This window comes from Pithys albifrons, chromosome 3 (assembly GCF_047495875.1).
Source record: "Pithys albifrons albifrons isolate INPA30051 chromosome 3, PitAlb_v1, whole genome shotgun sequence".
Taxonomy (NCBI): domain Eukaryota; kingdom Metazoa; phylum Chordata; class Aves; order Passeriformes; family Thamnophilidae; genus Pithys; species Pithys albifrons.
This window is the reverse complement of record NC_092460.1, coordinates 60,946,817-60,969,840: the sequence shown is the minus strand read 5'-3', so window position 1 is coordinate 60,969,840 and position 23,024 is coordinate 60,946,817. Positions and strand designations below refer to the sequence as shown.

Here is a 23,024-nt window from a genome sequence, read left to right as displayed (position 1 = left end):
TCAGGTTTTTGTGTTGCCCTCCTAAAGTGCAGCAGGGAATCTCATCCTCCTCCCTTATTGCTCTACTGCTCAGGGGCTGAGCTGGGCATTGTTTTTTGCTTCACCCTGAATCTCAAACTGCTATAACAAATGATGGATTGAATCACCTCATCTGCTGTATTACCTTTGTATTACCATCATACCCAGCTCAGTGTCTTTTTTTCTCCTTGCTAGTTAGGTCTTTCCCCTAGAAACAAAAAAAAAATGTTTCATCACTGACACCTTTTGAACAAAGCTAAAAACCAAGAGTGGTGTTAATGTATGCACAGGAAATTGCTAGTTAAATGGGAAGGCATTAACAAGACCACAATTAGCTTCTCAGTAAGATCAGTAAATACAAAATTAGAGGTTCATTGAATTGGCATCTAATTAAGTGACAGTCACCTTGTCGAGCAAGTATATTATCTGCATTTACATTATAGCTGCATTACAAGCATAACAAATTTTTTCTCAGTTCTTTGACTAAGTATTTCAGTTTCATTATATTCTAAACAATTAGTTTCTTTGTCTAAGGTGTCTATTTAAAACCATGGGAGCTCATGGTTTACACAGTGCAGTAGGCACCATGATAACCTCAGCTTGTCTTGGTCCATCTGACTCTTGTCTGTTTATCATGGTGAACCTCCCTGCCCCTTTTGGAAAAACATCCAAATCGAATTTTGACTACCTGAGTCAACAGACTTGAAATTGAGGAATTTGGCATGAGAAATCCCTTTCCTGATCATCCTGTTTCTGTCTGCTGCAGCATTTGCATCCACCCTTTGCCGAGAGATCATTCCAGGAAAGCCATTTCACTTCAAGTTTTTAATTACTTTTAAAAATTTTTAAATGTCTAGTGCTGATTCTGTTATTTTCAGTTGTTTTAGAAAGTTTGTTAATTTTCAAATTAGTATTTACTAATTTTTTTAGTATTTAGTAATTTCAGTCATTTGAAGTTAGCACTTGAAAAGTCAAAGACATGTTGATAGAAAAACAACACAGTAACTGCAATATTCAGCTAATGAATAAGTGCAGACTGGAATGGCCAAAAACAAGGTACTAGAAAAAAAGCCACTTACAAGTCCTGTTGATGCCTGGTAGGTAATCATGGTATTTGATGGTAATGTCAGATTACTGCAGACCTGTGGAAAACAACAGTTACTCTAGTTGTAGACCTTAATACCTACTTTTCCATAATTCATTGCCCTTTCCCCCTTTTTTTTTTCCTTTGGCTATCAAGTTTCTGTGGCCAGGATCAAGAAGTCAGAACAGAAAAGAATGGGTATTATGGCAGGAAATGAAATGCATTATTGAGGCTCTGGCCTAGAAGTGACCAAAGTGCGTTAAGCATATGTGATGCATTGAAGTACTTTAGAGATTTGGAGTTGTGTAAGATTCATTCCTGTATGATTTGTCAGTGTGGATACAATGACTTCTGGACAAAGTAGGCTGCACCTGAATTCAAATGTTTAGGTATGTATTTAGCTTCAGATTTTTTTCTAGCAGGCTCCTCTGCCCTTCTAATTCTGGGATAAGCCCAACCCACTGTTCTCTATGTAGCTTGTGCACATCATATTTAATTGCTGTGAAAATTATGCTGTTTCAAAAGCTTTGCATAAATGGTCATGCTTCTGTACTTTGATACAACATGCACTATTAAGGTCACTGTTTTCCACTTGCCCTTTTCCTAGCATGGGACATTTCTAGGATCACAGTTTGTGAAGTGAATACAGCTTCTGACAAACAAAACGTGCTAGAAAAACTTTGATCTTGGTGTAGGTTGTAGTGATCATGACACACAGAGCCCAGTTCCTCTTTTCTGTCCAAAGATGGTGAAAACTGTATTGAGGATGGGTTATGGAGAACCCTTTGAATTGTTCCTTCCCCACTGATTTCACAAACAGGTCAACAAGAGCCTTCCTTTTGCTAATTGGAACAACAGTGATTCAGCTTTCCATTTCTTCAGGTTTTTTTCTCTGTCTTCTCTGTGCTTTTCCTGCCTTACTCATTCTCATGGCATTGTATGAGTAGCCAATGGAAATGTGGTATTCCTACTTAATAAAAAGAACCATAAAAGTGGCTTTATTCTTAAAACTTAGTCATCCCATTGCCTTTGATTTTGACAACACAATATGTGAAATTCAACATAGCCCTTGTATACATAGTGGCCTTTGTGTATGGTCATGTTTAGGTTCTCTTTGTAGTTGAGTCCAGAGGACTGAAAAGTGCTGAAAGCACTGTTGACAGCAAGATTCCCCAAGGCACACTGATAGCTACATGAAAATAGCCAGTTGCTTTGGAAGAGGATTCACAACTCTTGGCATCTCAAGTCCAACTTCATCCTAGACTTAGTGATACACATCTTGAAATGTACTGAGAGATCTTGGTGACTGTTTCCCAGGAAGTGAGAACCTCAGCTGGCTAATTGGAAGGAAGAGAGAATCTCTTACATTTTTAACTTAAAGAGAATTTGAGGTATTTTTGTCAATGTATTGTGTAACACATAGTAGGAAGCACAGTGGGGCTCTGGTTTAATTGCCTGATTTGTCTCAGGAGGCTGAGACCTAATGGTCCCAGGAGAGTGAGCTGAGCTAGGCTGGCTGCTAGCTGAGGCTGGGCCTGTATGTGGCCTGTATTGAAACTATGCCTTTACAGGAGCAAAAAAGATGAGTCAGAGAGAATAAACCTATGTGACTTCATAGCTCTGTAGTAGGAGTGCTTCTGTGGTTTTGGTCCTTACTCCATGCATTTAACTCCATGTTAATCATAATAGACTAATGTTATTTGTTCCAGCAAAGATCTCACTAACAAAACCAAAGATGTGATACTTCCCAAAGAAATTACCTTTGATTTGTTCTATATTTCTATCTTGTGCTTCCATAGTTCTTACTTCTTGTGTTTGTTTGAGAAATACATGTAACTGCGTGTATGAAAGTGTACATACGTACTCATCTGCAACACATGTAATTAGAATCCTGAGATGTACTGACTAAATACCTTTTGCTGTCAAAATATAAGTAACTCTGTGTTTTACATCCATGACTATGGAATTTTTTCCACTATTTTTTCATCTATTATTACTTCAGTTTGGTTTTGTCTTCTATCCCTCAGTGTATTCTCTTCCATCCTGCTGTGGCAGACTGTGCTGTTGTGGGCCAGGAGGATGCTTTAAAAGGCCATGTTCCATTTGCACTGTGTGTACTGAGACAAGGTGAGAGCTTGCTGATACTGCGGTCACTAAGTCTTGCAAAAGTCTCAGAAAAGGTAAAGAATATGACCTTCTTCACTAGGTATGAAGACAGAAGAGGGTAAGATTTTGAAAGAGATTGTTGAGCGAGTTCGAACTAACATTGGCCCTGTAGCAGCTTTCCAGAAGGGAGTGTTTGTAAAACAGCTACCAAAAACACGCTCTGGCAAGATACCACGTTCGGCTCTTTCTGCACTTGTCAGTGGAAAGCCCTACAAGGTAAGTTGGAGATACATGCTTTAATAAGGCACACGTGCTCACTCAAAGGCACAGCATTATGGTTTTGATTCTCTTGACTGTCCTGTAGCTGGCCCATGAATTAAGGTAGTATATTTTATTTCTACTGTGGCTTACCCAAAAGGTTTTCATGTTTCAGAGCTTTCCAGGTACTCTCTTGTTGATTGCTTTTGAAGGCTAGATTTAGAAGAATCTATGAATGTAATTCTGTCTACTATCACATGCTTCTATATATTCTTCCTTTTCAGATAACACCAACCATTGAAGATGCTAGTGTGTTTAAACACATTGAAGAACTGCTAAAGAAAAATTAAGTGGGGTAATGCATCAATAAGAAACATTTTAGTTACTGAAGTATACAAAGAGACTTTCTGTTAAGATTACCACATTTTAAAAACTAGTCATGATTTGGGGTGAAATGTTTTTACTGCAGAAACATAACTGTGTTCTTTACCATATTGTCACAGCCAGTGACACATAGTAAAGTCTCTGCATGTTGTCAATACATGGTGGTTATTAAGATGGCTAAGAATTGCAAATAGAATTCATACATTTCTGTAGTCTTAAAGGGAAGGAGTCACTGTATTATCTATCTTACATGATGTCATATAACCTTTCATTTCGATCCATTTTTGTATAATGTGACCAGTAACTTGAGTTTGGCTACAGCAACTTACAGAAGGTTAAGTCATGAACTGAGGACAGCAATAAATAGGAATTCTATTGAGAAAATTGTTGCAGACATAAATTGTTCTCATTTGTAAATTAGAAGCCTTTATATTTCTTAAATTTTTCTAAAATAAAAAAATTAAAATTAGTTTTCTTGATTCCACTGATTTCTTTTTTTTTTCTCTAAGTCTTTCTGCTATAAATTAGATTCCTATAATTTTTTTACTCAATAACTTTCAGAAGTGTCTTTGTTGTAGAATAATTTCTGGCTTTCAAATCTGTGAAAATCTTGATTTGTCCACAGTAATAGTCAGTAAAACATGTATTTTAAATAAAGGTAGGGACTTACCCTTTGCATTTTCTGATAATTATTTTGTTGTGGTTTGTATCCTTTATGATAAGGAAAAACAGAATGCGCTTTTGCTGAGGTATATATAACCAAGAAATTCAGCAAATGCAGATACTAAGCATCTCATCCTTAGTAGGCCATTTCAGAATAGTTACAGAGTTCTCAACAAGTCAGGGGATGGAAGATACACTCTCTACATACATTTCTTCTCAAACTACGTTTTTAATTAAACAATAAATGTAAAAATGCTTTAAAAATATACACTTGCAGAAAAGTTTAAAAGCAGAGAAGTTACTCAAACTCAGCAGTCCTTTCCAGAGGGAAAAACAATAAGTAGTATATAAATTCAGATGATGTTGATATATGAGAGGTTCCTAAAAGAGTTCAGAAACACTCTTATGTGCTGGTGGATAGAGTTAGGGATGAAGTAAAGCGATGAAATGAACCAACAGATTGATGTAGGAGTTAAAAGGGGATAGGCACTACTTACTGTGAGCTGTACCCTGATGGTGCCTTGTGCCTGTGACCTGTGGTAGAGCTGGTGAGCTCTACCAGCTGCAGAAGAGCTAATAAAATGTCCATGTAATTTTTCACTAGGGACTGCATACAGCAGGGCCAGTCACGTTGAAACAGGTCATACAGTCACATAATAAAACAGCTTAATTTGCATCTGCACTGCACTTGATTTTTGCCAAATCATTGCATAAGGTGGTCCCCCGCCCTTCACTGACCTCCCTTCCCCTCAGTTATTCAATTTAGCTGAAAATCACAGTCTGAACAGAGAGTAAAAGAAGTTGTGAAGGACTGGACTGTTAATGGTAGTGGCTCAAAGAATCAGCAGGGTGCTTTGGTAAGGGCGTTGCAGGATAACTTCAGCTTTGGATCTGGCTCACTTTTTTCCCCCAACACATTTCATTCCCCCTGTCCCCTAAATTTTAGTGTGGGCTGTGACGATGTGGGTGTTTACATGCATTCAGATGTTTCTGCAACCATTACCAATGATGTTTGCATTATTTTACTTTGTGATATTGTATACTAAAATAATCCAGAAGGAGGTGGAGGGAGGAGGGGGAGAAAGAACATCAGCAACGACGTCGGTGAAGCCTGCGGAACTGTATGTACAAGAGGCCCGGCCATCATACCGCACCCAGCAGCAAGTTCAGGGCTCCCTCTCGTGGCGGATTCTGACCAGTAAATCCATCGTAACTCAAACCTGTTAATGCCAAATATGCTTATGCTTAACTATGAGAAGCATCTGGTTTCCAAGGTTAATGCTACTACATACCAAGCTTAATAGACTTATAAACACAAATAGCACTGAATTCTTTTTTTATTGACACTGGGGGAGAAAAATCTTTCACCATCTGATTGACCGAAGTTTGCCAAATGAAAATAGACAAAACAAATGTTAATGTACGTGCAAACATTGCAGATCAAACTGCTAAAAGAAATAACTAAAAGACAGGTCTTGAGCTAAGGTCAAGCATCAGAAAAATAGCAAATAGGTAAATGACTATTAAGTAGGTCTTACTTTGAAACTTCCCATTTAAACAAAGAATAAACAACAATAACACCACCAAATAAAGCCACAGCAGGTAATAGTTGCTCTTCTAAACTTTTATACACTATATATTAATCACTCTGTCTTTCAGTTATTTCCTCTGATAAAACTGACTTCTGTGAAGTCTCAGCAAGGCCATCTTAGCTAAAAGCGTAACAGTAGACAGGAGCCTAATGCCCTGTTAGAATGAAGAAATGGTGGGGGTTGGCTTCTCTTTTCTTTTTCTTTTTTTTTTTTTTTGTTGAATATATCTGGAAATGAGAATCTGAATCTATACAAATATTAGATTTACTTTTCCAATGCTGGCTGGTGTTTCAAGATCCTGGAACAAAAAGGTGGCTCTTGGTAAATCAAGATTCTTCTTGGTCCACAGGTAACATAGAAGAAAGTTTTTGGTTTTTTGTATAAATCATGTTTTATTAAATTGCTTTTTTTTTATAAACAGTTCTTTTGGGTTTATTTGTTTGTTTTTTAGAGGTGAGCCATCATGGTGCTTCTCTATGGATATCTGACATTTCCATTTTGTCTTTAGAAGTCCATTTGGGCTCCAGTTCCAGGTCATGTCATTCTGTTATACATCATCAGAGGCAGGTGTTCAGCTTTAAATATTGACAGATTTTTCTCAGTAGGAACATGTTGAAGCTTCTAACTGTGCTAAACATATTCATTTGACTGGTACAATCCAAAAACTGTAAAAATGGTGGAATGGAAAGATACAAACAGTATTATTGACACTATTGTCAAATGTTTGCACTGAGACCCCATGTACCATAGATTTTATTTTTAAAAAATCATATTTATATCCATTTACATAAGACTTACACATTTTAAAAGAAATACATACACAGTAAATACGCAGATGTCTAGTATATTACAGTAAAACAGATGGAACAATGTAAAGATGTGTGGCTTCATTTGATAAAAGCTTTGGATGTGCACTACTGCCAAATTTTTGATGACAGAGATGCTGAGAGAAAAAAGGGAGGTTTGGGGTTTTTTTCTGTAGCAATTTAGGTATTTTTTTATTCTTGTTTTAAGCTAACCAATACATGAAAGGAACATCATATCTGTTTGTCTGATAAACCTCGTGTGATCTCTTCCCTATTACCCTGTTCTTGCAAAGAGTTTTAATGTTCTTTTCCTAAGTAGTGGTAGTGCACTTCAGGTAAAGTAGAAGAAAGAGATGACATCTAAGGGGAAAAAAATAAACAGTAATTAGTGAGATTCTTTGATTCTAATTCGGTCTAGGATGCAATGACAACAGAAAATATATCACTAACCATGCTGTTGCATGTTTTAATAAAACATGGGCTTTGAATATCCATGGGAAGCATGCATTTGTTTAATTTTAGATCTGCAACATAAACCTACTAATATTGAATTTTAATATTTTACTAATGTATATTGATTTTTGTCCTAGATCAAAACAAACAGCTGCTTATGTTAATTTTATAGTTGTTTTCTTGCTATTTTGAATCAGCATTGGAGTTAGTTTCCTGCATCTGGAGACCTCTGTGTGTTTGGCACAAGGTTAAACACATTTTTTCAGTGTACAGACCTTGCTGGTGTACTTCTGGTTCTCCTTCCTAGTTCGCTGCAGTTCAACAGCATTTACCTTTTTCACTCTGATGATTTCTTTTCTGTGGACCAGCTGCTTCCAGATTATCATTCACATCTTTTTGGAATGCTGCTTCTCCATTTTGTCTTTATAAATCCTGTTTGGAACCCTTTATCGGTAAAGTACATTGTTGATTTTGCCAAATCTCTTTTAATATTTAATTAAAGTATAACTAGTATGTTCTACTGCCCCAGCCTGTGGCAACAAAACTGTCCTGACTGAGCCATATGACTTGGCAATGACGTGTTTTATAAAAGTATTGGGAAAGCTTGGAGAGTGTGAGTGCCAAATCCACTGGCTATGTAAAGGCATTGCAGATGCTTCACTGGGCAACATACAGCCACCACAGCAGAAAGCTTGGCTGGTCCCATGTTCTCTATGGTAAACTTCTTTGCAATATTAAATGGCCAGCACCAGTAGTCTTAATTGTTCTTAAATTTCTGATTCTGAGAGTGCACTGAAACAGGGCTGCACAGAGTATGCTCATGTAACTGTCCTAGAATGTCTGTTCATGGTTTCTAGCAGCTCATTGTGGTTTCAACAAATGTTTAGAAAACCCACCCAAATTGCAATTTGAAAGCATATCAGTGGGACACAGTTGTTGTGAAGAAATACTGTAAGACACTGTAAGGTTGCATCCAATTGGTATTACTAGCATAAAATATTTTGAAATACAAGGCTTTGACATTTTCCATACGAAAATATCTCTGTAAGAGTAGCAGAATGCAAGAATCTGCAGGCCATCTGCATTTGTTCTATATGCAATCTGTTTGCAGCTATCTTTTCAGCCTCCCCTTTGTATGCATTGTCCCCTTTATTATATTAAAAATTCTCTTATACCACTATTGTGTGACAGCTCATGCAGCTATCTCTCTGCTCTGCTGCTTAGAGTCAGTCCCTGGTTCTGTGCATGCAAGACACTTTAGTCACCAGAGTAACACAGCTGCTGGTGGAGTCTAGGCAAGTTGTTACAAGCCTGGGAATCAGTCTAAAATGGATATGGAAAATTTCAGGAGGCACATTGTAATGAACAAGTTTCCCTTTTGTCCAAGTATCAATCAGTTCTTTCCATGAAGAAACTGTTACTAAGGACTGTGATAACAAAATTCTGAAAACTCCTCTGTTGCCCTCACATACCCCATATGAGCAGTTTTTGTTTATGCATTCATCTTTAAGATGCAGGCAATTTGTTTAAATTTTGAAATAATAGTGCCAGAAAAGTCTGTTACTTTACTTCTTGTTTTGGTTTGCTACTTTTTAGGTAATTTTTAATATAATGGGAATAAACAGTTTGGATAATCTTGATCTTTGTTAGAATCAATTTTAAGTTACTAACTTTGTTGCAGTCTTCAAACTTCACCTCATGCGCCTGGTCCATTACTGTTGGGCTAACAGATAGGTTGGTGTTTGAACTTAATTTCGTGTCATACTTCATTGCTTTCAGCATGCAACTCAAGCACTGAGGAGAAAAGGTACGCACCTGTGCTGTCAGTTTCTGTCACCACTGAACCCAGTGGAAGTTTTGTCATTGACTTTACTGACAGAATCTCATGCTCTAATCTATACATAAGTACACAGAAAGAGATTTCTATAGTTTATGTGCTTCATCATCATCTTTGTACGACCAGCTGCTAAACTTAGCTTTTTTTAGGAAAAAAAAACCAGAAAGCAAAAAATCCAAAAAACATCCAGCACTTATTTTTCAGTGGTGGCATGGAAAGTTCCCTTTTCTACTAAGATTTTGAGTTGTTTCTAGCTCAGAATATCCTTTCTTTGTTAATTCTGAATGATTTAAGAAGTGCAGGAATCTCTGCAATAGATAACTTTGCAAGATTTTCTGTATGGGGAAATTTTGTTTTAGTTTTATGAAGCTACCTGATGTTCTAAATTGAGACATAGCTTTCATTAAAAAAAAAAAAAAAGTAGATCTCTTCAGCTTTACTAGTGTTGCCCCTGACCCCAGCTCATGGTAGAACTGTTTTGAGTTCCCATAAAGTCAAGTGGTATGCCCACTGCCATATGACCAAAATTGTTTGGTTGATACTGTCACCTGGACTGAGCTTAAAGACTGTTGTCATGATGAAATGACCATCCCAGTGAGTCTTTAGTTATGTCCTCTGCTCCATGCTGGCTCTTACTTGGATAGTGTGGGGTGCAGTGTACAGTTACAAAGACCTTTTACGATGGCCCCTTATGAATACTCACAATTCAGTGCTGGCTTCTTTGCTATGTCTTGTCAGCATGAGTATGTACGAACTGTTGAGCTGTCTAACCTCTGTAGTCGTGATGAAGCAACTGGAATTTGAGAAAAAAAGAAAAAAAAAGAAAAGAAAGAAAAAGAAAAACAAAGAAACTAGGACCTCTTTAAAATCCTGAGGAAAACAGGTCAATCTGTTTCCCATGGGAAGGGTGTTCTGTGGCTTCCTATGATGCATGGTCATGGGCAGAGTCTAGTTTAGAATTAAGCATTTCCTCAAGTTTGATGTACTATTGGAGTCTGTATTAAGTGAATACAGTTTAAAACTCAATTTTGTCTTTATTTTTGTAAGTCCTAATGCTCTTACCTATCATGCTGTTTAAATACTGTTGAATTCTTAGTGCTTCAAGATAGGAAGCCAAATCCTGGATGAAGATGTAGGTCTTCAGAATTACTTACCTTTAAGTCTAGTAAGTTCAGTACCCAACTCAAGAATAAACTGTTTGGAAGACCTCAAGTAAATCACTAAATCTCCCTTGTGCCCTAGTTCCCCTTCTGTAAAATGAGAATATCATCTTCTACATCATACCATGGCTAGAAGATGAAATTCATGAATGTTTTTAAGGTTCTTAGCTGCTACAGTAATGTGGGCCATGGAAATGCCATGAGAGCTGGGATTCAGTGGAATTCAGTGATGCAATCAGTAAATTATTCCATCCATGACTGCTACTATGAACTATTTTTTTTAAAGGTGAGAAACTTTAATGGAATTTAGATGGCTTTAATGGAATTTAGGTGTTAATACTGTCATACCAAGTTCATTCAAGAGTTACAAAATGTAATCACTACAAGCAGTGTATTAAATTACTTTCAAACAAGTTTATCCATAGACGTAAATACTCTCATGATGAAATAAATGTCAGTATTTTAAATAAGCCGGTCTGTGTACTGCTACTTCTCCAAACTTCAGGCAGGCATACTTGGCTTTATCTTCCATATATCTGAAGGAATAGGGATTTTTCCCTTCTCCTTGATCTCTTACAATGATTTTTAAATTTTACTTCTTTTTTTAAATTATATTTCTCTGTTGCTTTATGTATGCTAGTTACTTTCCCAGTCATTGCTGAGTTAATGCATCTTTTGGAAATTAAAAGATTTCCAGAGACGATTAAGACTGGTATACAGTAACTTAATTAGTGCCTGAAATCCAGTATTTGCTAACTAGCCATCTGATGGTAATTATCTGTTAGCAACTTCAGTTAATTGATGGGCAAGGCTAAGCTACTTAATTTGAAAGACGGGAAAATAAAGGTGATAGCCTTTTCTAAGTTCATTCTCTAAAATACACTCCACCTGCTACAGAGGTTAATACGATGAAAAATTTGCCTAAATATTATATGCAGTCTTAGTTGAAAGTTAGTAAATAAATTCCTGTCTTTCTGAATGTTTCCTTTGCAGATGTAGGATGGTGAGGTGGCCTTTTTTTTTTTGTATTTTAAATAAACATTGTCAGTCTGAAGCAAACCTGAAAAAATTAATAGTGTGCCAAGTCAGTGCGTTTCTGTTCCCTAATTCAACTCTCCCAGACTCCGTTCATTCTAGTTAAATGAATGTGGTGGTTGTGGTGCAAGACAGACATGCATTAAATGTCAATTTAGCATGCTAGGATAAGCCTCTTGCTTTTCAACAGGAAGTGCAGAAATGACTGCATACCGTCAGTTGGCATTTTCCGTGACTGCCCTGATGTAGTGGTGAGTCTGAACCCAGCTGGCAGCGTTTCCGAAGCGCCCGGCATCATGCTGATCCCATGAACCTCGCGCGGAGGAAACTGTCGTCGCCAGGAGGGTCCACGTCTGAAGTTCTTGTCATCGCTCTGTCAACACAGAGTTGTATTTGAAACAGCAAAATGAAACTTTTTGATTCATTATCCTGCTGTGTGCTACCTCTCCCACTGTCAAATGTATTCCCAACAACTACCCTGCTCTGTTGCACTGCATCCAGTTACTGTAATATGTTTGAGACACACTTGTAAAAGCAGATACTTTAGAATAGTAAATTGTAGTGTGGGAAGCTCTTCTTAATCCCTGGCTCTATATAGTTGAGGGGTTTAGTATCAGCTAAAGTAGAACATTCCTATACAGTGACAGGAAGTGCAGTGGTTTGTTTCTGCATTAGGCTTACATGTAGTGCTAATAAAGGATTAAACACTCATGTGCATGCACAAAATTCATAGACATCTCACATTTTCAGCAAGTTCTTAAAAGTTTTATCTTTCCTCATGTGCAAAAGTCCAAGACTTGAACACTTTTGCACTGGACTCTTACATTAATGAGAATAATTTCCATCATTGGATTTGAGATTCCTCTTCCCAGATAACTGTCCCAAAGCGCACTCTATTAACTTTGAAGAACAAAAAAGAAACAAACAGAAAATCCACTTTTCTTCATTACTCTTTATTTTTAAAGGGTGTAAGTGTCCTAAAGAATAAATTGCACAGGCATCCCACCCACACACATCTCCCCACCACCTGCCCTGGCCAGTAAAATGTCTACTCTGTTCTACATGTTACCTCTCTGGAAAATGTTCATCTTAAGGTAAGAGTGCAGTGCCAAATTTAACATCCAAGGTGATACAAATATGTAGCGACACTGAGGTTACTTAAAAAAACTTGATGGGCATTCCTAATTTTTTCTTAAAGCTGTAACTGACTGTTTTTTAACAATGTGTGATTAACATGTCTTCATGCATTCAATTTAATGTTTCATTGTGATATTTTATAAATACTGAAAATAAAATTAATTACTTCCTCAAGTCGTCTTTCAGTTCCTAGTGCTAAAAGGTTGTTGTATTCTCTCTCAAGGATCTGCCGTGCCTAGAGATACCAAAGTAAACAATTAAAATGATTGAAGATGAATAAAAGGCAATAATGGGTACAGATTAACCATAAGTAGCATAAGCAAACTTGCCTGGGTGTTTTGCGTTGGAATCTGTAATAATAAAGCTAAACTGCTGTAGTCAAAATTTTCATCCAGTGCTATAAGTGACCCATGTACACCACTTTCTAGAATATTATTTGCATATTCTCGGAGGCCAATGGCTTGTATCCAGCGTATGACTCGATCATTGCTCCATACCAGCACATCTGTAAGGACATAACACCGGGTCAGTCTCCTGATACCTGATAACTTCCAAATTGTACAGGTGTGTGCATGTAGTTGTGCATGCACTGTGAGTGTCACATTGCTTTATTTCTTAAATGAGGAATGCCAGCAAACTACTCATGCAGCTTTAATATCTCATATTCAAAAACTCTGTGATTTTAGCTATCTTCAAGTTAAATGTTTATTCAAATAATGTTTCCAGAGGAGAAATACACTTACAGAGGGCATCTTCAGAATGCAATTCTTTTCACTTCCTATACATACACCCTTTTCAATCCTTAGGCAAGATTTTACAGTTTAACAGTGCAAGGGCACAGGAGAAATATCCATTCCTCAAGGCTTCACTGGAGAGTTTTGTATTAAACCTTTTGAGAGTTGTGTCAGCACCTACTATTTTATAGCATGCCATAAAGCAAATTATGAGCTCACAATTTTAGAGACTAAAACTATGTTTAGTTCAGAAAGCTGGTAGACTTGTTAAGGTCCATGCCAATTGCAAAGCTGAGGCAAAAAAAGGGAGCTAGAAAACCATTTTTGAGGATTTGGCTATTCTAAAAAATAGCCTACCCTGCCTCTAAGATTAAAAAAAAGTTACTTGTACTGATCTTTATAGTTGTGAGGGGGAAACATAATATTGAGTTTTCTATTAGTAAGTGACGGGGCTTTTTCTGGAAGCCTCAGAAGTCCAGCTAATGTAACTCTTCTGGGAGCCAGCATTCTCCATTGGTTGGCCAAGAGCATCCCGGACTTTGGGGGCAGGATTGGCTAAAACACGATGGCAGACAGAGACCAAAACTCTCCTGGGACCATGAATAAGTGACCGCTGGAAGACAGGGTGAAGGAGGCTATGGGTTACTACCACTGTCCTAGTAGTGACTAGCATTGAAGGCACACCAGAATTTGAGACCAATACACAATTCCCCTGTGTCAGTCTCCAGTCACACACACTCGGACTGGCTGGCACTGATGCCTGCACATCCAAGGCAAAGTCATTGCATTAGTGTGCGCCATCATCTGTCTTGGGCACATGCACACTGTCACTGTAGCCATTCCCCCTTCTAAGTCCACTTTTTCTTTAGCTCTCCTAATTAGCATTGTGCTTGAGAAGTGCTAACTGCTATAGTCACTAGAGCTAGAAATGCTCAAAAGAATCAAAGGCATAATTTCTGATAGTTGAAAAAAACCCAACCACCCTAATTGTTATATATTAAAGGAACCATGAAGTGAGCCTGCAACTGCTCCAGAGAGCTTTACATGGAAAAATTCTTTAGAATCAGCTGTTACATCTAATAAGGTCAGTTTTCTTAGGAACTGCTCTTACATACCAATCAACAGCCTCAGTGGTCAGCCCTCCAAGCAACATCTGCTATGATACATTCAGAGATAAGAAATCAAAGGCAAAGTTTTTCAAAAGTTGGAGCACAGTGTTAGGGTCCTGAGTGCTCCCATTTTCCAGCATTGTCCCCAGCACATCCTACTGAGAGGCTCAGATAAAATCTGTATCCACAATCCAATTTAGCAAAATGTATGCATCAAGCAACCGTTAGGAACTACAGCCCCAATTTAGCGAAGTACTTAACTGTGCCTAATTTAAGGAACTGGGATGTGTTCTGAAGACAGATGGACTTACATTAGTGTTGCCTAAAGCACGTGTTTAAATGCTTTGCTAAAATGGTATGACAAGGGGTTAACAGTGTCAAGCTTCAAAAGCAGAAAAATTCCCAGTATTCATTCCGACGAACTATCACCTTTTATTTCATGCTGACTCATTTCTCTTCGCTTTTCCAGTTCTTTTCTATCATAATTCAACCTCTTTAAACACATGATTCCATATTGCAAGCTTGTTCTGTTATTTAAAGAGAAACATTTACAGAGTTAATAAAGATAATCTTGAAGATGGGAACATATGTAGGATATATTTCCTGCATTTCAAATGAGGTTCTTCATGGTGCTCATGTAGCAAATCTTGAGAACAGAGGGGAGAGCAAAACCATTAAAAAAAGACTTCAGAAATGAAATGGACAAAAGCAAAATGAACACATTTAAATAAATGTTCTAGTGTAAGACACCCAAGCATTAAAAAGTCATATTCAGAAAAGGTCAGCCCTTGAGAAACATGAAGTATTTTGTCAAATCAGGCCTAAAAAATGATAAATCAGATAGTATAGTAAAAAGAAATCTACTTCTTTTCACATGAACATCATTCTCCCTAAAGTCTAAATGCCTTTATTTCCATATTTCCAATTTAGCTTCCTGACTATATCCCTAGGTAACTGTCAATTTGCTTGTACTGTTAACAACTTTTATGTGCTACACACAATAGCTTTTCATTATTATGAGATCTCAGGACTTCAAATCTTAGTCTAACACTTTCTGATACTTCATATCGCTTAAATGGTACTGTTTGTGTATTGTCAAGGGTTTAATTGATACATTAATTGTTCCCTGCTCAATATAAAATTTATCTGTACCATTATCTTGGTTTTGGGAGACATAATTGAAGTGCAATTGCTATTACTAAATGAATCCCTCTCAACTCAGATTTCTGACAGCCAGCTCTCCTTTTTCTGTGTGGTTTTCCACACCAGAACAACAGAAAGTAAGTTGTTTTTGTTCTGTGCAGCCCTGAGCACAACAGCAGACCCATAAGCATCTTTATAGGTGTAGTCTTTATGCCAACATACCGATGAAAACTATCCACCATTTTTAGGTGCACACGCAGATCTTTCTTTGTCAGGTGATCTAACATCCTTGCATCTACCAGGCATTCCATAAAGTAACTTCGGTACTGAGGTAAACCCAGACTGGGCAGCCATTCGTTACCTATCCACTCATGGTTCATATCACCATAAGCCAGGGTCTACAGAGAAAGGAAAAAGGAGAGGAGGAATAAATTCTTGAGTTTGCTCAAGGTTGCACCACAGACTGAAGACAGAATATATCTGCTCTCCTCATTTCTTGTGAGACTAAAAAGAAAATAAAATTCTATTTAAACATTTAACAATGAAAGAGGAAGCCATTGTGAGATATTTGTTACTGGTAGCAGGTTTGCCCACTGTGTTTTGTTTTCTAACTTTGTAAATTTTAAGGAATTTTTTTCAATTTTGACTTTTAAATGCAAACAAACTTGTTACACAATCCAAACATAATGTGTGTTTCATAATCTTACTTGCTTTCAACCGACCTTCTAGAATATATATGCCAGGCAAATCCTACAGTGAACCTGGTAATATAAACCAGGCTCCAGGGAATCAGCTTAAGTTTGTGTCACTGTTTAGTGAGGAGTAGGATTTTCTAAGCGGGATCTAATGACACTTTTATAGTTACACACTTGTAGTCCTTTTGAGACTATAAATTAATTTCAGTTGTTTGGCACTCAAGCTTACATTTTAATGAGATATTTTCAGCTGTGAACAGCTTAAACCTAAGTGCATCATATTTAGAGCTCAATAAATTAATTGAGATAGGAACAAACCAGATTCCTTCAAGAAGCTAGAATTCAGGCTTCATTGTTCAGCTGAAATTTCAATAGGGTGAGGAAGAGTGTTATGAAAAAAAACATACAAATTGAGCTATTTTTACATGAGTGGCACTATTAAGATGCAAAATAGATTTTTACATCTCATTGTTGTCAAATATTTTGTACTACAAATCTTAACAGAACAGAGAACTCATAAATTGCAAGATTAACAGTTTCTCAATGGGATCATACTCTGCTCTGGGCATCACTTTCAAGCCTAACATTGTTTTTAATGTCATTATACATAACATAGTGCTAGGCAGACATATTTTCTGTGGAGGGAAATATAGTCCACTCATCTCTCATAAGATTTTGAAGAGAAAAGGAATGCCATCAGTAAAGACAGCAAGATTGTGTACGTGTGTGCACATATTAGAAAGACGTTTAAAAAATGTAGCTCACTGGCAGTCTAACTAAATGTTACAAGACTATTTGTAGACTGATACTTGAGTGTGATTTATACAAATGTTCTAAAAAGAATCCAGAGTAATTTTAGAAAAGTTAGCTTTTGAACTCTTGGCATATTTTATTATCCTATTCTCAAAAATGAGGAAAATACTTCTACTAGTTTTAAGTGGGAGGTAGAATATGTCTCTGGAATGTAGGGGTTTATTTATGAAAAATATTCACACTCACTGTATGTACCTCTTTCTGCTTTACATAACAAACCTGCTCATATAATACATTGTTTGTATTAGAAAAACTCTAAAATATATGTCACAATGCAATCATTGAGGTATTGTCACAATACTATACTATGTACATATTCATGTACTCAATTACATTATTATTAACTTTCACTTTAAAACATACATGTGACAGGCCATACCTGAGCCCAGCTGCCTTCTTCAGACTCCTTCTGTATTATCAGCAGAAAGTAATTAGTAAAGCAAGTAAAAAGACAAAAAAAATTAGTTATAAAAAGATGTGGTTTTCCTATGTATGTTAATAAAAATGAAAAAATACACATAAAACACACTGATAAAACAACTCCAGTCATTGGAAATGTCCAGGGCTAAACTACTTGAAAAATTACAAGACCAAACCCATAAAATATTAGTCCGGAAAATCTAGCTGAATTTTCATGATATAAAAGCACTAGATCTTGGTGAAATTTTAAAGAATTATTTAAACACTTTTCATGGTTTCACAATCAAAACACAACCATTTACTTACAAAATTGGGCATCAGTGATGCCATTTTTTGTTTCTAGTTAGATTTTAAAATATTTGCAATGAAAAGCTGTCTTCTTGAGAATGTACTGTAAAGGAGCTTTTTACATAAAACTTTTTATGGTATAACTATTTTTCTGGCTGGCCAATTAAAGAGGATCAACTCTACCTCTGGTCGGTTCAGTGTTGTTAGATTTGCATTTATCTTTACCAACAATAATAAAATTGGAAATGAGCTCAATTGTAAAAGGAAAAAATAAATTATTGATGGTAATTGGCTTCATTAATGCTGATGAAAAAACTTTAAATACTATAACAAGCATAAAGTTCTAAGACATCAGTCTTTACTGCATCAAAATTTAGCTCCAGGACCTCTCCCACCATTTATGGATTGGTCTGACTATAAAGTTTTTCCAAACTGAAGATTGGTTTTTCAGAGATCTCACTGTAGGATTTTATCATGTTTTATAAGCACCCTTATGGAGTTTTTACAATGTAATGCTAAAACCCAAAACCAAAAATAACATATGTTCTAAGTACAAAAAAAAAAAAGAATCAGAAAACTATTTTAGTATTTCGGGAGATATTTGACAAAAAAAAAAATCAAACAATAAATGATACTCTCCATGCACCCAAAATCAAAAAGCTAGACACAGCATTACTGAAAACATGAAGCTGTGTAATGCACCATTCTCAAGCCTTGCCTTATTTCTTTCTATGTCCACACATATAAAACTATGTTTAGAAGAGGTATTAGGGAGTAGAGTACAGTGGAAATGTTGCACATGTAACCATGACCATTTCATTACATTAAATGAGGTTTCACACTGGTACTGACACTATTTACTCTGAAACTCCAATACTGGTTTTAGGGTAACACAATTTTTGTGATGTCAATGAAGTTTGTAAAGTCTTCTGCTGAAAGATTATGTCACTGTTCTTTAAATTCAATTTCATTACTTCCTGCAATTTTCTAACAGCACACTTGGAAAGCATCCTACAGAAGATATGGCATTTGTGTTAAAGCAGATAATGGAAATGAGAAGACTAACCGTTTTAGCTGGAGCAGCAAGATTTTCCATTTCTTCATGGGTCACCCAAACATTGCCTGAGGGCTACAGACAAGGCCCGCAGGAAGGCAGGTGGGATCCACATTAGGTAAGCAGTGGTAAAGAAGAAAGGCAGCACCACTGTAAGTTAACAGCGCATAGCATCACCATCAGCACAACCACGTTCTTGCCTCTACCAAGCTGCAACTAGAGACAACTTTAGACAAATGGTGTTGTATCTTTCATTAGCAGATTCTGAACAGATGTGATGGAGTATTTCAACTGGAACTGATGGATGAAATCTGGCAGAGCATCATCACAAAGGAAAGAATAATAATTAAAGCTGCATTTCATGAACAACTGGCAAATACAACCTTTAGCTCACAGCTCTGTCTGGAGGTAAGCTTCAGCTCCCAAAGATTTTCCAGCTTAAATATTCTGCACATATCACATGCTCATATTGTAATCTAAATAATTATTATTTCTGCCATGTTTTTGTAAATCAAAACTATCAAGGGAATTCACTTGTAAAACTGGTTTTCCTCATCCTATTGTTTTCCATCGAATTATTATGAGGACAATAAGATGAGACAGCGAGGGAGCATGGATGTCTGCTGTTTTCTGGAGAGCTGAGGTAAATGAACTCCTTTGCTGAGAAAGAGAGGAGGCAGAAGGACTTGGTACTCAGAAATGCACATTCCAGGGCATGGCAGCTTTGTGCTGACAGTGACTTAGGGAGAATTAAAAGGACAAAACAAAAGTATTCCTAATGTTTTTAGCTTGAATTAATGTTCTCTGACTTCGTAAGTGTAAATATTTTATACTTTAAAATATGCTCTTATGCTTTTAAAATACAAATTAATTTTTTGTAGTTATTCAACATCATGTTGAGTCTATACTGCTTTATTTCAGTAAAATCCATCATGATTCATAGTATTACTATGGTTATGACACAGAAAATTGTTCACAGCAAAGAAAGCGTCAGATGGGGAACTACCATATTTAAAGAACACTAGCAACATGAAGAGAAAAGGCCAATCAATAGCAACAGTAGAGTCCTGTTGCCCAGTTGCTTATGTAGCTCAGTGGATCTGGTACCTCTCTAAGGTATTTGAGTTCTAATTTCCACCAAATGATTCTCCATGAATTTCATGAAGACAAGATATTACAAGATCTAAATATTATTATTATCCTACTAGTAGAAATCTGACCTACACTACATGAATAGTTGCCTATGTCCTATACTTCCATGCCATGTTATCCATCTGATCAAACCTCTTCTTTTTTTTCCACCTTCATTGCTTCTTTCATAGCCATCACCATCAGCATATCCCATCATGAAACTCCCCTTTTTTTTATCTTGCATATTTTTCTTCTCATCCACATGGCCTGTTTTTCTTCATTTTCCCCTAAAATGTGCTTTTTATCAATAGCATATTCATTCTTACTCTCCCCTAATCTATTTCCTTGCTCCTTTTGATATATTCCCCTTTTCTTTTCAATTTGTATCTCTGTGTTTCTTCTTTACTTACTTTCCTACTGTCTGCTGCCACTCTCCCTTCCTCACTGAATGCACACACTCCACTTCCACCTTCCAGATGCTCCCCTCAGACCTCTAATCACTGCTTCTCTTAAAAGCATGAAGAGCCTAAAGTCAGCTGACTCAGGCGAGGTAACATTGGAAAGGAAAGGGTGCCAAAAAGGGGAATAGGAACAAGAGCCACATTCCTACATATGTTCTTCCAACTCCTGCCTCCCATCCACACCCCAAAAAGAAATTAAAAAAAAAAAAACAGAAAAAAAAAGAAACACAAATTGATTAGGGTGTTACAGATGACTTGAAGGAAGAGAAAGGCAAAACGACAGGCAAAATTACAAATAAGATGCTCAATACTGAATTTAGATAACATCAGGAATAATCAAAATAACAACATAAAAAAAATCTGATAAAGGAAAAAACATCAGCAATTGACAATCAAGCAAGTGAGGAACAGGTCACTCTGAGTGTCTATTAACAGTTCCCATTGATTGTGAGGTGTGTGTTACCACAGAGCCACTCTGTTATTTAAAAAGTTTTTCAACAGACTCCTGCAGGGTGAAGAGGGGAAGAAAAAGTGAGCTGAACAGAACTCACTGTTCTGGATGTTGGAGGTGCTGATGGACTTGTCAGTGATACCATCTCCTGGATTGCTAATCGGAGTTTTAAGCGATGAAGAGGATTGCTGATTCCAATTTCTCTTTGAATCTCAGTATCGGACAAAGCAGACATAATAGCTCCACTCTTCACGTTGGCACGGCAGGCAGCAACATACCAGGCTGGCATACCTAGCCACAGCTGTCGAGAGAAAGGACACATTTCATCCAAAGCACTGCTTCATTTCTGAAATGTTATTGGAGTCATAGAATATCTCAGGTTGGAATGGACTGACTAGAATCATCAAGTCCAGCTCCTGGCTCTGCACAGAACAGCCCCAAGAATCACACCATGTGCCTGGGAGTGTTGTCCTAATGCTTCTTAAACTCTGTCAGGCTTAGTGTTGTGACATTATTTATCAATTAATTAATGACCAATATTAAATAACTAAATTAATCATCAGGACACCTCTCAATCTGAATAAGCATGGTAATACACAAAAATTAGCATGAGCATCCTATTCTTTAATAAAGTAAAATTGTTTCAGTACCTTTGAAATTGCCATGGCTTCATGTGAACTCATTTTGTTGCTTTTACTGTAACCAGAACTTTAAATCAAGGCATGCTTTGAAGTAGTTTTAGAGCTGTGTGTCTCCATCCCCTGGGATACTCCTTTCCCAGGTTTTTAATGAGCAACTAGTGGCATAAGTCAGTGTTACTGCCCATTTGATAATCCTATTATATACAGAAAATCATCTAGGAGCAATTAAGTATTTTTTTACTTTTGTATAAAAATTACTTTCTTTTTCCATGTAAGTCCCCACAGTGTATTCACGCAGCACAGTCTTACACTTCTCAGCTTTTACTTTCTTACTAGAAATTATTCAGATAACCAACCTAGCAAGGACAGAGCTTACAGTAAATCTGGAGACAGTCTGGTACAGTGTCACATCCCAGCTAGAAACACTGGTTAGAATTTGCAACAAAATGTGAGCACAGCTACATCACCTGTGGATTTAGCAAATATGTATTGCATGCTTTTCCTCTCCTTATATTAATCTTACCAGCCCAGGTCAGCAACAGCCCTCTGCTTCACCACTTAAATATTTCCTTTTAAGAGGTACACTCTGCTCTTAGCAGTCTGTCCTGGGACCTACTGAGTATGAAATATTTTTGATTTTCTCAGCTTTCTCATTTTCTGCTGCCTCATTAATATGACTGTCAGTGTCTAAAGCTCTTTTTTCCCAAAGGAGATAATACCATATCAGGGATACATACACATGAGAAGTTTTTATCACAGCATGAAGTACATCATGCTTAGCAAAGCCTGAGAGAAAAACAGAAGCAATGAATGCCATAATCACTGATATTTTAGGGATAATACAAAGGAAAACAAAGACCTAGCCAGATGCATCTTGAATAGGCCCTCAGAATTAGCTAATTTTATTTATTTTTTTTTTAATCTTAATATGGCTTACAAAAAGAGGACACGAGGTCGAGCAAATGAGTCAAAACATGCCATCAGTAAATTCACCAACAACCGGGAAAGTAGTAACAAATTGAAAGGATTTTCATTTCATTTGACACAGCAGGGGGAATCACTGTGGTTGAGGAGTCTAAACCTCATATGGGAACTATATCCTTAAAAGACAGCTGTTAGATCACTTTTAGGTCACATAGAAAACAGATTTGACTGTCATATTTCAAAAGAGCTCAGTCAGGCTTTTCTGTACTGAGTCCTGATATATCACAGAGCTTGAGAAATGAGTGTATTGTCTTTCAAAAAGTCCTTCTCCACTGATAGGATTAGCCACTACCCTCCATCCAATGATAGTCTGAAGCTTAAAAATGTGACCTAATTTAAAAAACTGTAACAAAATACAAAGTTCCATGAAAGTAAAAAAAAAACAACCCCAAAACAAAAATTAGGTAGCTAACACCCAGCTGCACTTAAACAAGGGGCCATGAGAAAACTATGCATAGCTTTAAAATGTATTTCATAATCTCATTTATTTTGATAGCATTTTTTTCCACATGTACAACTAGAAAAACAGAAAATCATAAATACCAGGAATTATTCCCCCTGCAAAAA

At 36.8% G+C, this 23,024-nt stretch overlaps 2 protein-coding genes across 13 annotated transcripts in view; one reads left to right on the top strand and one right to left on the bottom strand.

Annotated features, from left to right (window-relative positions):
- Positions 1-4,528, top strand: part of ACSS3 (acyl-CoA synthetase short chain family member 3) — an 88,891-nt gene extending 84,363 nt beyond the window's left edge. For all 6 annotated transcript variants that reach the window (XM_071552151.1, XM_071552150.1, XM_071552152.1 and 3 more), the window contains 3 exons: positions 3,130-3,229; positions 3,309-3,484; positions 3,751-4,528. In XM_071552151.1, the coding sequence (XP_071408252.1) occupies positions 3,130-3,229; positions 3,309-3,484; positions 3,751-3,816 (342 nt within the window). In that variant the 3' untranslated portion in view covers positions 3,817-4,528. The remainder of the gene's footprint in view (positions 1-3,129; positions 3,230-3,308; positions 3,485-3,750) is intronic.
- A 1,304-nt stretch (positions 4,529-5,832) lies between these two features.
- Positions 5,833-23,024, bottom strand: part of PPFIA2 (PTPRF interacting protein alpha 2) — a 317,857-nt gene continuing 300,665 nt past the window's right edge. For all 7 annotated transcript variants that reach the window (XM_071552149.1, XM_071552142.1, XM_071552144.1 and 4 more), the window contains 10 exons: positions 20,933-21,133; positions 18,802-18,864; positions 17,407-17,436; positions 15,742-15,917; positions 14,806-14,903; positions 12,863-13,038; positions 12,700-12,768; positions 11,610-11,769; positions 9,905-9,994; positions 5,833-7,271 (listed from right to left, as the gene is read on the bottom strand). In XM_071552149.1, coding sequence (XP_071408250.1) covers positions 9,936-9,994; positions 11,610-11,769; positions 12,700-12,768; positions 12,863-13,038; positions 14,806-14,903; positions 15,742-15,917; positions 17,407-17,436; positions 18,802-18,864; positions 20,933-21,133 — 1,032 coding nt within the window. In that variant the 3' untranslated portion in view covers positions 5,833-7,271; positions 9,905-9,935. The remainder of the gene's footprint in view (positions 7,272-9,904; positions 9,995-11,609; positions 11,770-12,699; positions 12,769-12,862; positions 13,039-14,805; positions 14,904-15,741; positions 15,918-17,406; positions 17,437-18,801; positions 18,865-20,932; positions 21,134-23,024) is intronic.